Source organism: Lissotriton helveticus, chromosome 6 (genome assembly GCF_964261635.1).
Source record: "Lissotriton helveticus chromosome 6, aLisHel1.1, whole genome shotgun sequence".
Classification (NCBI taxonomy): Eukaryota; Metazoa; Chordata; class Amphibia; order Caudata; family Salamandridae; genus Lissotriton; species Lissotriton helveticus.
The window spans coordinates 1,893,903,752-1,893,920,024 of record NC_136067.1 but is presented as its reverse complement, the minus strand read 5'-3'; the positions used below and the strand labels follow the sequence as shown (position 1 = coordinate 1,893,920,024).

The 16,273-nt window shown below is 42.9% G+C and overlaps 1 protein-coding gene across 1 annotated transcript in view; it reads right to left on the bottom strand.

Annotated features, from left to right (window-relative positions):
- FBXO28 (F-box protein 28) overlaps window positions 1–16,273 on the bottom strand; it is a 168,950-nt gene that overhangs the window by 66,907 nt on the left and 85,770 nt on the right. Inside the window, exon 3 of the mRNA XM_078649845.1 lies at window positions 2,386–2,524. Within this exon, the coding sequence (XP_078505971.1) occupies window positions 2,386–2,524 (139 nt within the window). The remainder of the gene's footprint in view (window positions 1–2,385; window positions 2,525–16,273) is intronic.

Here is a 16,273-nt window from a genome sequence, read left to right as displayed (position 1 = left end):
CTCTCAGTCTACACTGCTAAATATTAGTGAAGAACAACTCAGTATCCAGGGCCAAGGGAGACTCTGTTTTTACTTTATCAGACATATTGACCCCATTTCAACAACCTCAACCACAAGGTGCTCCTCAACAGCCTGTCTCGTTTGGATGGCATAAGCATTATTATGTTATTTTAGTTTATAACTTTACTATTCTGTTTTTTTCCCTGCATCCTATGTTATTTTGCACACCATCTCACCTTAGTTTGGGCGAAACAGGTCCTGGGTTGATTGTATTCTGGTTCAGAGAGGTGCTGGCCTGGTAGTGCAGGCTAGACTTTCTCATTAGAGCAGGGTCGAGACTGAATTGCAAATGAATAAGTCCAAACTGAGGTGGCTTTGTGTGCAAAATGACGATGGACTGGGATGCGGCCCCAAGTATTTGACAGGGGCTAAGATGAATGCAAGCATTCCATCCATCACTTTTTCATATATTTTAGTGTCGGGGGGAAGGTTTGCCCAGGCATGGGTCCTGTGCATGCAATCACTGCAACCAAGCTATACCTGGCTGATTAGCCCTAACTAGGGTGAAACTGCTCCTGGGTTGTTTGTGTTCTGGTTCACCGAGGGTCTGGCCTGGAAGTTTGGGCTGGGCTGTTCCCATTGGAGCAGGGTAGATACTTCCGATTGTTCAACTGGCCAGTCTGAGGTGCTGTCAGGACTTGTGCCCTTCCCATAAAGCCATAAACTGCAGTTAGTGGGAAGGTGTCTTATTGATTCTTCTGAGCCAATGGAAAGCCCCCAAAATCTGCTATTCTCTCACTCCTGTATGCTCACAGAAAATGTTGTGGTCACTCTTCTGCTACAGTATTATGTAAATTGCCCTCCCCTGCTTGTGGCTCCCGAAGATGGATCACTTCCTGGCAGAAGTGCAGATCTGGCATTTTGTTTACTCTATCACTGGGGCAGATGGAAGCACCGAAATGGGATGCAATTCCAAGATGATCAGACTATCAAAGGCGTGTTGTCCTAATTGGAATCTTCAAAGTCTAAAGAAGGATATATCTTATAACAATTACATTTTGTTCAATTTTTCCATAATCGTTAATACAGATCCGCTAAAAATAACAAATGGAGCCAAGCACCTTGCATCTGCCAAATATGGTGCGCTTTCATTATTGGTAGTTAACACCCCCAATTATGTATCTGCCCCATTCAGAAATAGCTAAGAGATCTGGGAGACCCAATATACCCTTGTAGGCTTGGGCAACAAACAATTTCAAAGTAAAGAATGTCTACAAGGGATTTTGTTTCTGATACATGTGTCCAAAAGACAACCACACCAAATGTAACTTAAAAGATACCGAGCACACGGAAAGTCCTATTTTTATAGAAAAAGTTTTTTTTTTAAATATATATCAAATTAAAAGTATTGTAAGACTTGTTATATATAAAAAAAGATACTGTTACTTTGGGTATTGTATGATGCACTGCTAATGAAATCACACACTACATCACTAAGATCTACAGCGGTGCGTGTTACGCAATTGTCATTTACGCATAACTGATTAACGTGTGTATATACTCTATTCAAAAAGCCCGCTACCATAGAAAAATCAGTTACATATGCAAGATCATGGTCACGGTCACGGTCACATGCCCTTGGAGTTCTGTATGAAGTGCAGACCTGTTAGTGCTGCCAGTATAACAAGTTTCCTATCATGACCTTGGGGAGCCAAAGCACATAAACATAAACATATCTGTGCTCTCGATCAGGGTGCAGCCCAAGCTCTATTGTCACTATTGAAATGCCTGGTCGAACTGGTGCCAAAGCTCTGTGAACAAAGGGGGTGAGGGGCTTGCTGCATCAAGCCTGGTACAAATGTCACTAGCAAAATAAGCAATCGGACGAGGAGGGCAGCGAAAAGGAAAAGAGAAAGGATGCCTTTAAAACAGGGACCGAGAATACTGAAAAAGAACCATATTGCCACGGTGTATATCAGCAGGTATAAGACAGCTGTGAAGCAAGTGATAACAGGTGTGAGGCTGCTTACACACCCCATGCCAGTTGTGTGTCTCTGGCTTCTTGAAAAACCGAATTGCTGGGTTTTCTTGCAAAAAGTAAATGTCAAATTAAGAAAGTGAAGAAAACAGAATACATAATAGGCTCTTATGTGGAAAAATAGATGGACTGTGGCTGACAAACATAATGTGTTGGAAGTTATACAAAGGGCTCGTTGCAATGGCGAAGAGCAAGGCACCAGAACAAGAAATTTACAAACATTATTTAATAATTGGGGCGCTTGACATGCTACTGCCTCCAAAAGTACAAACAAATCATCCATAGGGCACTAATTCTAAGACAACGCTAGCACAATGAAAGGGCATCTCTTTGCCCTCTGGTTTTACCTTCCCAGGAATGAAGCAGCACAGGTTGGAATCCACATACTTCATGAAGGTCATGTTCAACAAGGAAAGCCTGGTTTCTACTGCAGCGAGGATGTCGGCGTGGCGGGCTAAGGAGTGGTTCCTCCTTTCCGACTCTCGCCTGAAAATAGAAAAACACACAGAAAATGGTTGCCTCGTGTCGCCATGCATGTGTGAAACATTTGTAAAATAGTACAATTCACCCCAAAGACGAAAGGTGGAGTCTTAAGAGGGGTTACTTCTCCATGGTAAAAACGAGTTACTTACCTGTACACTATGGTTCTCTAGTATTCTCTTTCATAGATTCACATGCTTGCATCTTCCCCGTCGTCATGGTGGGAGTCTCCCGGTAAAAAGAATAACCATAGCAGTAGAAGAAAAAACTGCCTGGAAACCATATAGGAACATAACATTAGGCAACCTCTCCTTCTCATTATGTGGTCCAAACCACAGCCAATCAGCTGCCAGCCCCAAGATACACCATCTCCAGCAGAGCCACCATACCTCAGATTTCCAACAGCCCAAGAGTTAGCTACGAAAGAAACCAGAGATAAAGGTGGTCTACCCAAGAAGAAACGGGGAGGTGGGCGGGCCGCATGTGAATCTATTAAAAGATAATACTGGAGAACCATAGTGTACAGGTAAGTAACTGTTATGTTATGTTATATGTGCTTCTATAGCGCTCAGTTGCCCCAGCAAAGGGGCGTCCCGGCGCTTTCACTCTCACAGACCAATCCCGAGAACCCAAAAACAGGGGACTCAGATACGAGCCAATAACTGAACTATTGCGGTGGAAAAGGATAGGTTTTAATCGCTCTCCTGAAGTCCAACAGGCCATCCAAGCGTCGGATCTCAAGTGGCAGAGAATTCCATAACTTTGCCGCTAAATAGCAGAAAGAGCGACCCCCAGCTCTACAGCGCTTTACGCGATGGACAGTAACTAAATGCTGCCCAAAGGAGCGCAACGCACAAGATGGAACATAGGGAGTCAGAATGTTACAAAGCAGGTTGGGTGATGCAAATTTTAGTATCTTAAATGAAAGACACAAAGTTTTAAACTTAATGCGCTCTGCCATAGGCAACCAATGAAGTTTCCGGACAGTCTTGGAGATAGAGCAACACCGAGGAAGCCCTAACAAAACTCTGGCGCCATATTTTGAGTGCGTTGAAGTCGAGCAATCTTGGCTTGATTGGTCCCTAAGAACAGGGAGCTGGCATAGTCCAGTCGAGATAAAATCATTGACTGGACAATCAACTGACGTGTTGCGGGCTCAAAGAACTTTAGAAGAGGTCTGAGCCCCCGTAATAAACCAAAACATGTGTTGGAAACCTTTTTTGTATGAGACCGAAAACTAAGGGAAGAGTCCATCCACAACCCTAAGTTCTTCACCTCAACCTTAGGCTCAGGAGTCTTACCCAACGCCCTTGGCTACCATTGTTCATACACAGACTAGCATTTTTACCAGCTATCAAAACCTCAGTTTTGCTAGCGTTTAATTGTAAGTAATTGGAAGTCATCCATTCGGACACCGCCGTCAGACCATCTCTAAATTTAGAGGCATGCATAGTAGATCCTTCTGTCAGTGCCACCACCAGCTGCATGTCATCCGCATATGAGACGATGGAAAGATCCCACTGCTTGGCGACCGCAGCGAGTGGCTGAACATATAGGTTGAACAGAGTGGGGCTCAGGGCAGAGCCCTGAGATACCCCCTGTTTAATAGAGTGAGCCTGAGATAGAAAGGGTGGGGCGGTAACCCGAAAGGATCTCCCAGACAGAAAAGAACGAAACCATTCCAGAGCCATACCCATTATACCTGCCTCCTCCAGATGTTGTATCAAAAAGCCATGTGAGACAGTGTCAAATGCGGCACTGAGGTCCAACAGGATCAGTGCCGCAGTCTGACCAGCATCCAGAATGGTACGCAGATGCTCAGTCGTGGCCAGAAGGGCGGTTTCGGTACTATGTCAGGACCGGAAACCGTTTTGAGACCCATCCAGAATGTTATTGGAATGTAGAAAGTTGGTTAATATGGTGTTAACATGGGATTCCGCCACTTTCGCAACCCAAGGAAGGAGAAATATAGGCATGAAGTTTTCAGGCTTAGCCTGATCCAGTGTGGGCTTCTTAAGGATGGGGGACACCCAAGCCTGTTTCCACCGAGTAGGAACCACCGCACAGGAAAAGGACAAGTTGATAATCTGACAGAGTGGGGCTGAAAACAATGAAAGAGACTCTTTAAAAACAGCGGGCTTTACAGGGTCAGCTGGGGAACCAGATTTAATTTTCGTGCTTAGCCTACCAAGCTCAACATGAGAAATCTCAGGAATAACCATCAGACTAGAGGTAGAGCTCGGGCCTGACCTTAAATGAATCGAATTAGAGGAAGAAGTCCTAGGAGGAAAGGACTTATATATAGCCTGCACCTTTTATACGAAAAAGAAGGCCACTACTTCACACTGGGATTCTGAGGTAATTACAGGTTCCGAGTTCTTTCTAACTCTAAGGTCTTTTAAAATCTTAAAAATACATTTGGTAGGGTTAGGGCTGAAATTAATCTCATTAGTATAATAAGCTGCCCGAGCTTTACTGACAGCTCTGTGATATAGTTTAAGCTCGGCCAGATATTGTTTTTTATATCCAAGGTCATACTCTTTCCTCCAAGCACGTTCTGTTTTTTTTACATGCCTTCCTTAACATGGACAACGAATCGTTATACCATGGACTGGACTCATGGGTACGACTCTTACACCAACGTGCCGGAATCAGAGAGTCCGATGCCTGGGTAATCCAGTCACAAAGCGTGTCATAGCCTAATTCAACATTGTTAAAAAGACTAAGAGGGTCGGCAATAAGGAGGGCATGAAAATCCTCATGTCTCAATTTACGCCATGGGCGATTAAAAACAGATCGAGGAGCAGCTTTATCAGAATGCTCTGATGTGAAAAAAGACATTTCTACCACAAAATGGTCAGACCAGCCCAAAGGGGTGGGAATCGCCACCATAGCTGAATCAATATTAGAAAAGCAGATGCCCACCAACATGTGTGGGACTAGGGACCAGCTGGATAAGTTGAAAAGCAACCAGATCTGCCAATAAATTACCAATGATGATGTCTTGCGTGAGCTCAAGGTGCAGATTCAAATCCCCAAAAATACTAAAATTAGCGGTACCCACCGCAAGCGAGCCTACCCGTTCCAATAAGGAATTGATAAAACCAGTGGCCGGACCAGGTGGCCTATACACCAAGATGCCGGAAAGCGTCAGGTGAGGGCTAACACCGATACTAAAGCGGGCACACTCACAGCCCTCCACTTCTTCTTTACTAAAGTGGCAAGAGTAGCAAGATTTGTGAATCATCGCAATGCCACCACCTCTAGTTTCCCTGTTTAGCATACAGATGGAATATTCTGCTAGCAGCGCTAAGTTTGGTTCAGTCATGGTTTCCCCATTAATCCATGTCTCTGTAAGGAAAAATATGTCCGGTGTTTCATCAATTATAAGGTCCTGAATTTCAGCATGATGTTTCACTAATGACCTTACATTAAGCTGCAAAATTTTCAGTCGTCGCTAGTTTTTTATTCAGTATTGAATCTTTCATAGTTTCACATGCTTGTATCAGAATAGATAGCAGTCCTTATTCCAAAGAGCGTTGTCTCAGGGCTCTGCTGTGCCTCCTTGTTTTTTTTTTTTTAAGAAAGGACTTATTAAGAAGTTCGAAACAGCTCTTCACAATTGAAAATATGTATGTGTGTATATATATATATATATATATATATATATATATATATATATATATATATATATATATATATATATATATATATATGTATATACGTTCACAATTACATAATTTATGAACTATAAAGAGGAAAAAAAACAAGTACCTTAGTGAAACAGGTGCAAACAAGTACCTTAGTGAAACAGGTGCTGCAGAACTGCTTGACACACTGCTGAATCTGCTTTCCACTCTGCGTCCAGACAATAATGTCTGGTAAATGTGTGCACATTTGACCAAGTTGCTGCTCTGCAAATGTCCGAAAGCGAGACACCTGCCAGTAATGCTGCTGAAGTTGCCATTTTTCGAGTAGAATGAGCACGCACTCTTGTGCACAAGGGCTTTCCAGCTTTTTCAGGACAGAAGACAATGGCGGATGTAATCCATCTGGAAATGGAGGTTCTTGAAAGGGCTAGACCTTTCCTGGGTCCCGAATAAGCTTTAAACAATTGATTCGATTTATGAAATGACTTTGTCTTCTCTATCTAAGCTTTTAGACACCTCCCAATGTCCAAAGTGTGTAGAGACTTTTCTGCTGTAGTGGAAGGGTCCTTGAAATATGTAGGCATGATCACAGGTTCACTGAGATGAAAAGATGAAGGAATTTTAGGGATAACCTTGGATTTGTTCTGAGAATTACATTACGTTGCCTGAACTGTAGCAATGGCTCCAAAATGGAGAAGGCTTGGATCTCGCTAACTCTCCTTGCTGAAGTGAGAGCAAGAAGTAAGGCTACTTTCCATGAAATAAACTGCAACTCAGCTTTGTGAATTGGTTCGAAAGGAGCTCTCATGAGCTGAGACAAAACCGTGTTGCGATGCGAAGGAGACGGTGGATGTTTAATTGGAGGAAACTTCCTGAATAAACCTTTTAGGAATTCTTTAATCAGCCTTTGAGACCAAAGCGACGAACAGTCTGCAGATCTGCAGTATCTGGAGATTGCCACAAAATATACTTTTATTGAAGTATGAGAAAGTCCAGATTTGGCTAGCTGAAGTAGATATAGAAGAATTTGCTCTGGAGAAGAATTAAAAGGATGTACATTATTTGATACACACCAGTCACAAAACCTCCTCCATTTTGCTGTATATGTCTTGTTAGTAGAGATTGCTGTAGAACTTACCAGTATTTCACAACATTCTTGAGGAGTATCTAGTGATTGAAATTCTTGTTCCTAAAGTTCCAAGCTGACAATCTTAGAGAGTTTAATTATGGGTGAAGAACTTGGCCTTGATTCATGGAAATTAAATTCTGAACTATTGGAAATTGTATTCTGGGTTCCACAGACAATTGGAGAAGCTCCGTGTACCAAAACGGTCTCGGCCAATTCGGGGCTATTAAAATTAAGTGGCATGTTTCTGATCTCATTTTTCTCAATATCTTTGGAATTAGAGGGAATGGGGAAACGTATATGCGAACATCCCTGTCCAGTGAAGATGTAGAGCATTTCCCCTTGATCCTTTTTGTGGGAATATGCTTGCGAAATTTTTGCATTTCTTGTTGTTTTGATTCTCAAACAAGTCCAAATTCGGCTTGCCCCATAGGTTGAATATTCGAAGAAGTTGATCTTGATTCCGTTCCCATTCGTGGCAAATGGAAGAAGATCTGATTAACGAATCTACCCTTGTGTTGTCCACTCCAGGGACATGCTCTACCTGCAGAGTAATGTTGTGATGTAAAAACCAATTCCAAATTTTCTGGGCTTGAGCAGACAGGGGCTTTGACTTCGTGCCACCATGTTTTAGAAGATAAAACGTTGTTGTACTGTCGGTCCTCACTAGGACCGACGAGCCACGAATTCTGGGAAGAAAGGCTTGAAAACCCAGCAAAACTGCCTTCAATTCCAAAAGATTGACGTGTAGTGTTGCCTCCTGAGATGACCAATGACCTTTAATCTCTAGATCTTGCAGGTGCGCTCCCCAACCCTGTAATGAAGTGTCTGATGTCATGACGTAACTGGGAGATTGAGGCTCGAAAAAGAGGCCCTTTGTCAAGTTGCTCCTGATACCACACCATGACATTGCACGTTTGATCTGAGTGTTGATGAGTTTGTCCTCGAATGAACCTAGGGCTTGAACCCATTGCTTGTCTAGGGATTCTTGCAGTGGTCTCATGTGCAACCGGCAGTTGGGAATCAATGGGATGCATGATGACATCATTCCCAGCAAAGATTTGAAGATCCTGGTTGAAGTGGACCTTTTTGATTGTATTGATGCTGTCAAATTTAAAATCTTTCTTATGCGTTCCTCCGAGGGAAATGCTTTTGCTTCCTGAGTATTTACCAGTGCCCCGAGGAATTGGAGTGACTGTGTCAAGAGTAAGGAAAGACTTTTCTCTGTTTATCCGAAGACCTAATTTTCGGAAAAGCTCCATACAATTTATTAGAGACTGTTGCGTTTCCTGGAACAATGTGCCTTTTATCAGCCAGTCGTCCAGATATGGAAAAATCTGGAGACCCTGCTGCCTTAAATGTGCTGTGATTGGCGCCATACATTTTGTGAAAACCCTAGGGGCAGATTTGAGGCCGAAGGGCAAAACTTTAAACTGGTAATGGCACCCCACCACCATGAACCACAGATACTGTGTGTTTTTTGTGAATTGGGATATGGAAATATGCATCCAAGAGGTCTAATGAAACTATGTAATCTCCTTTGCGAAGTAAAAGGAGGATTTTCTGCAAGGACAGCATGCGCAACAAAATTTTCTTTATGTATATGTTCAGATCTCTGAGGTCCATTACCGGCCTCCACTTGGTAGACTGCTTTTTCTTTATCAGAAAAAAGTGCGAATAGAATCCTGTCCCTTGTTGTTCTGGGGGGACTTCTTCTATTGCCCCTTTCATAGAGAGAGTTAACATTTCTGTCTTGAGGGCTGATAGATGGTTTTGTATTCTGTGAATAGGTGGACGATTTGGAGGTTTTTGTGAGAATTCCAGGGTGTGGCCTTGTTTTATGATATCTAACGCCCATTTGTCTGATGTTATTGATTGCCAATAATTTAGAAAATAAGAGAGGTAATGGAACTGTTTGAGATGAGACGGGGCCGGCGGCGCCTGAAGAACATCACTGTCTTCGACCAGAGTCTTGTGTCTTTTCTCTTGCAGCAGGTTTCCTCATTCCCTGCTGTTGATATGATGTGTTAGAGGACCGATACTGCTGATTGTTGGAGAACAGACCCCTGTTGATGGTAAGGTTGCTACCTGTTGATTGAAAAGAGGAGCGTTGATGGAATTGTCCTCTCGATCCTCTGCCACGAAAAGATTGAAAACCGCCCTGTTGTAAAGACCCCAGAGCTCTTGCTGTGCCAGTGTCAACTTTTATTCCCTGTAGCGCCTCATCAATATGCTTCCTGAACAGACTTTCTCAATCAAAAGGCATGTTCATGATTTTTGCCTGGACTTCCGGTCTAAAAGATGTTGACTTAAGCCATCCCTGCCTACGTAGAGCCACCGCTCCAGCCATTTGCCTGAATCCCACGGACACAATATCCATCGCTATATCAATGAAGTCTGACGCTGCTCTGGCTCCATCTTGAAGAATTGTAGACGCTTCTTCTTTTTTGTCTTCTGGGAGATGGGACAGAATTGGAGCGATGTCCGACCACATCTGCCTATTGAATCTACTAATTAGTGCCAGTGTGTTTGCTGCCTTGATAGAAGCTGCCGCCATAACAGCAAAGGGTTTTCCTACACCATCCATCTTTATCAGGAGGGGCAAAACAGGCAGACAAAGGATTTTTGGAGCGTCTCTGTGCTGCTTGTGTAACAACTGATTCAGGAAGCGGATGTCCAATCAGGCATGCTGGAGATGTCTCAGGTGCCCGGTATTTCTTTTCAATTTTTGGAATTGAGGCTGGAACTGAGGCTGGATTTTTCATTAGTTTCAGTCCTTCAACCCATATATGCTAAATTATTGGAATAGCTCTTACAGATTTTCGAGACGATTCTTTAAAATCATAAAGAAAAGATTCACTTTCTTTCACAGGCATTGTAAGTTCAAATCTCTTTGCGGCTTTTTCAAATAGATCATGGAAACTGGCTATGTCTTCTGGTGGAGAACTCGCCTGAGGTAACAGTGACGAAGGCGAAGTTGGAACATTGTATTGATCCCATTCATCCCCAACTATGTCATCATGGGGAATCTCTCCTTCTGCTTGGTCTTCATGATCACTTTCCATTAGGTCATTCCGAATAGTTATTATTTACGGGATGTCTATTCTTTGCACTGGAGGCGGAGATTGAACCATTGGTGTTTCAGCTACAGTCTGAGGAATATTTGTAGGAGCTGAGGCTGGAGCGTTATCCTCTGGAAAACGTCGATAATAACTGTCAATCATGTGCCTCAAATCAGAAATTAAGGATAAAGGCACAGACACAGCCTCTTCTTGAATATTGGGACTCACTTCTTCCTCCTCTTCATAATTATGTGCCTGATGGAATGACTCCTAACGCTTTGAACCTTGTACTGGCCGTTCTTTAAAGGAAAATTGTTCTTGAACCTCCTGAAAATCATCATCTGCAGATTCCTGACTTTTAATGTGTAGTTGAGAGGGGCTATAGGCTGCTCCATAAGGACCTTCATCCTCAGATTCCTGACAATCCAGAATAGTGGATGGAAGAGGAAAATTTTAGGTTTTGAAAATTCTGCTTTCTTGCCCGTCGACGAGCCCGTCAAAGGGGTAATTCTTTTAATTAAGATGAAGGTTGAAGTTTTAGTCGTCGTCTATCTAAAAACTGTCACTGTCGACGACTTGCTCGTCGACGGCATAGTCGTCGACGTAGATGTCGACGATGGCCTAACACTCACCGTCGACGGAGTCGTCTTCGTAACCGCTGTCGACGACGTAGTCGTCATCGTCAACGAGATCGTCGTCGGAGTCGTCGACGCCTTTGTCTGCGATCTGACAGGAATTTTCCTAGTTTTCGACGGAGGCAATGACGGCGGAGTCTTCTTCTTCAAGGAAGATTTGTGAGGAGTTTGAGGAAGAGAAGAAGAAGAAGATTCACCTTCTTTAATTTTTCCTGATTTTTGTCTTTTTTTATCTCCTTTCTCCTCAGAGGACTCTCTCTTGTGTTTTCTAGCGGAATGTCCTTTAGCATCTCCATCAGACTCAGAGTCTGTGGCTTTCTCCTTTTGAAACCATAGTAACAGGCGTGCTTCTCGGTCCTTGAGAGTTTTTGCAGAGAAAGTACGACAATGTTTGCAGTCCTTTGTAACATGCTTGGGGGGGCGGGAACACCAATGACATCGATGTAAACACATTGCGGTGCCATCGCACCGCAACTTTTACATCGCAGGATTGTTTGCATCGCATGCATTCACTACACATGCGAGCACGGCGCGATGACATTAACATCGCATGCCACTACAACGATCCTGCAATGTAAAAGTGGCAAAAGTGGCAACAACAGCTTGATCCAGTGCAGCACAGGACTTAGTGTCCCCCGTGATTTCATCGGACATGTCCATAAAGCAGCCATTCAGGGAGCATGTGTGGTGTTATCCGCTAGCGGTGCACTGCTCGCTTCTTAATTGTAAACATAGTGCTGTACTGTAAAGAGCTCTCATTTACCACTAGCGGTGCACTGCACACTGTTCTCGTGCACAGTAACAGTGGCCCCTATACACAACCTGCGTACACAGGCAAGCGGGTGCATTAATACTATTAATGGTGCACTGCACGCCGAGGGAAAGATCCAGCTGTCTACACTATCTCGTTAACATATAGATGCATTACAAATAAATGCTTTTTATAACCCCGGTGACTTCACACATATTTAATGTACACAAGTGGACTCCGTTGCTCACAGGCCAGATTTCTAAGAAAGATGGGGCCCTCTTTGCTCGCCCTGGGCTGTTATTTAAATAGAGATAATTGGGAATGGACACACTCATATGAAGCACTTTTCCTCCCCTCCCTCTCTGCATGAGGTGTAAACACAGAGGTAGGCCCCAGGCAGACTCTGGTCGAAAACAATCTGGGCGAGCGGCCTATAAAGCAACAGTAGAAGGTACAGGGCAGGATGGGCCTCCTCCCTCCACTGGACCCTGGTGCCACTGCACCAGCCGCACCACTGATAACTACGTTCCTGAGGTATGGCAAACTTTGCAAAGCACGAGTATCGTTTTTATTACAAGAGAGCACACATCAGCATGATTTGATTCGATACATAAGTGGTAGTGTTAGAAAGGATTCAAAGTGATTAAGTATCATGCATATTGATGCAGAATGTAACCAATAGAAGTTGGCTGTAGGGCACAAACATTGCGTTGTTATGTCGTGCGATGTAATGTCGGCGATGTAACACGCGATCCAATTAAAAGGCCGCATTAGCGGCGCAACAACGCACGATGTTTAAATTGCCGATGTCATCGCCGTTGCGATTTAAAAGCCGCGATGTAAATGCACGCGATATCTATGTCCACGATATCGCGTCATACAACCTGCTTGGGGTACAAGCAGTACAAACATTCCTTATGTGGATCTTCAGAAAATAATCTGGCTTTTCCACAGGATCTGCAAGATCTGAAAAGTCTCTTTTTAGAGACTTCAGACGTTTTGAAAGAAATAAGATGGAAAATCAGTACCTCACTTTCAACTGTAGAAGGTCAAAAGTTCAGCAAAGGATAAACTGAGCAAAGCTCAGGGAGACTCCTCACTAGAAGGAGGTTGGAAATCTGAGGTATGGTGGCTCTGCTGGGGATGGTGTATCTTGGGGCTGGCAGCTGATTGGCTGTGGTTTGGACCACATAATGAGGAGGAGAGGTTGCTAATGTTCTGTTCCTATATGGTTTCCAGGCAGTTTTTTTTTTACTGCTATGGTTATTCTTTTTAACGGGAGACTCCCACCATGATGACGGAGAAGATACGAGCATGTGAATCTATGAAAGATTCAATACTGGAGAACACTCAAGCCCCTCTTCCCAGTCCAATCCTTCTAAGCTCCTATCTACTGAGGATTCCGTCTGCCACAGAGACCTGTTTATCTTCAGTAACTTGTTTTTGTTTCAGAGCACAAAGAAGCCGTCCGCCTGTTCTTATCCTTAACACCTTCCGCCTTTGCTTTCATGTAATGTAGTACTTTTCCTGACTTGGACCTACGGTGATGGTTAAACATTCACATTTTATAGACTTGGCCCAGCTGCACCTCAATGTTCGATCTACGGCAACTCTACCTTGCATGCGCAGAGCCACAACTGATTATTCGCCTTTCTTACTACCAGCACATAATGCGATTGAATACAGGGAATGTTTTTTCATTGCTTCGAAAAAAACGTAGAAAAAGAAGATATATTCTCTACAAGGAGTACAAGGTCTTGAAAAAAAGAGACCTGCCACACCTTACCCAGCTGTGGAGCTATTTGGGAGACCAAGACAGCAACAGAATCAATAACGAACCAATGCATAGATCGGTTCCAATGTAAGGACTGACTAGCGGCTGAGCCTGTGCAGTTCTATTGCACTTTGTGGCGTGTGAAACACTTTTAAATATCCTCCCAAAATCCTATTTTATTAGGCCAGCTTTTGCCAAAAGCTTTTGATTGTACTAAATTTAACTACAGAAAATTGGTCTAGTTTTAGCCACAACCTTTTATTTTGCTAAAATCATACACATATTTAGTTACAATTGCTTTCAGCGGTCCCTCTTCATCCATTAGTCTGTTGTGCCATTCACATTTTCCTTCTGCCCACTACAGCATAGGGCAATGGGTCAGCCCACTTCAGCCTTTGGATAAATTCATGATAAGAAATAGCTCTTTGCTCTTTTACAAAGAGCACGTCCATACACAAATTAGGACCCTCCAGTAGAAGGGTATGCTTTGGCACTATAACTGTGCCATTTTTAACACAGAAAATGCGTTTTTGCTTTTAACATCGATAAAGGCTCATAAAACCAAACAAACCCAAAAGGTGAACATGCAGCACAATGCTTTCCTTGTAGCTCGGTGAACAAGTTACTTACCTTCAGTAACGTCGTATCTGGTAGAGACTCTATCTAGCTGCAGATTCCTTATCATAGAATACTCCCCAGGCATCACACTGGATCCAGAATTGTTTTTACCAACCCCTTTGCCGGTAGGTAGCACAGTTCAGCTGTGTAGGGTGCCTTCCAGGTCGGAAATGACATGCACAATGCCATGCATACGTGCCACCTCACGTGCTGATCTCCGTTCATGGCTTTTTTCCACACCAGGAGCACGGATCCAAGCGGAGGTAGAATGACCACTATGAGGCAGGGGTGTGGAATTCATTCAAATAGCCAGACGCCCAAGACATATTGTTTAGGGCAAAACGTTTTCATTTTTATTTTGTCCTTGGGACAAGTAGGCCAACCCCCTGCAGCAAAAAACCCTTTGACTGACAGATTACAGTACCACATTATGGATCAGGGAAGGGAATTGTCTGCAGTTCAGGTAATTTTTATGCCCATATGTTAATACTGTTCGAACTTGTATTTATGGTCCATTCATACCAAGCCTTTATTATGAGGGTGAGTGCTCCAAGGAAATGTAAGTTCAGAGTACACAACCAGCAGTGCTTCCAGTATAAAAATGTGTACACGCCTTTGCAAAGTTTAACAATATGAGGCTTTGTATAGTGATTCCAGGATGTTCTCCGATTAGATGCAAATATATGCAAACGTTTGAAAGCAAGATTGCTGATTCTTTGCTTTCAAAGTAAAATGTTAATTAAAAAAATGCAACTAGGAAAAAAACGTTGTGCTTAACTACTGTGAAATTTTAGGTGCCATTTGTTTGAAGCATCATTTAGTAAAATGTGTTGATGCATGCTAGCATTTCGCAAAAGTATTCAAAATGGAAAAGCAGTGTAACTAGTTACAACAAAATTATAGGAAACATGAAAATAAATAAGCATTGCCAAAGCCAATAGGTGTGACAGTGGTGGTCAGCCTTTTGGTTTTTGTCAATGCGTGTCTAGTGTTGACATGGTTTTATTTTTGTGGGAACTGCCGGAACTTCATCATGATAAACATTGGCAAAAGCAAAAATATTTTTGGTCTCAATAAAAACACACATTGCCACAGTAGTTCCTAGCACTGAACAAAAATACTCTGGGTGCCGATATGCTCCTTGTGAAAGAGCAGAATGCTGTTACTCACAGTGAAGCCAGTCGGTACAGAGAGAATTTTAATACAAACAAAAGGTCTTGGTTAATGCCAAACCTAAATAGGAGCCTAATTCTCAATGACAGTCACAAACGTGCAACTATGGTATATCCCTGCATTGGATCAGATACATGTCTTTCATGAATTGAAAAGAATTTCCAGAAGTAGGTCAGGAAATCATACTCCTAGAAAATATTTGTGAACTGCATTTTAACATGTGCAAAAACGCATGTGTAGATTTGCTCACTCATGCAAAAATCTGTTGTGTTAACAAGTTTACTTCCCTACCACTTTTTCCCCTAACCATGGAAGAAGATTTACTTATGCCCTTTTCAGGAGGAAAGTTTCAACCTTATCTGTATGGGAAAATATTAAAAAAGATCTGATGAAAACCCACAAAACATGCAAGTTAGTAGGTTTGTACAGACCCAGGAGGGCATTCCAACCAAGGGGATCTATTGCTTAACGCCACCTCCAGCTCTAGTATGTAGATGTGCGGAAAGATGGCAAAAAAAGGGAATTGCTAGTATTCAAACCCTACTATGGTATGAGCTCGGACATAATCAGAGAAGCTGTATCAGAGCTCCTATATAATGAGATTGCTGCCATAATTTGTCACTACACTACATGGCACCAAGGGGACAAGTGGGTTTTGTTACAGGACAGGACGTTTTATGAAGTAACTTGTCCCATGGACAAGTAGATATTTGATTAAATTCCACACCCCTGGTGAGGTCTGGAAAGAGCTCTGTTCTATTTGAGAAATACAGTTTTAAAAAACAGGGAGGATTGGTAAGAAATATGGGGCTAGATAGGCTCTCTACCAGATAAAGCGTTACCGAAGGTAAGTAACTGTTTCTCTGATAGAAACATCTAACTGCAGATGACTTACCTAATTCTAATAGATAATGCAATCTCTATCCAGAAGTTGGTCTGCAGACTGTGTTATAGTTAGCGGTACTG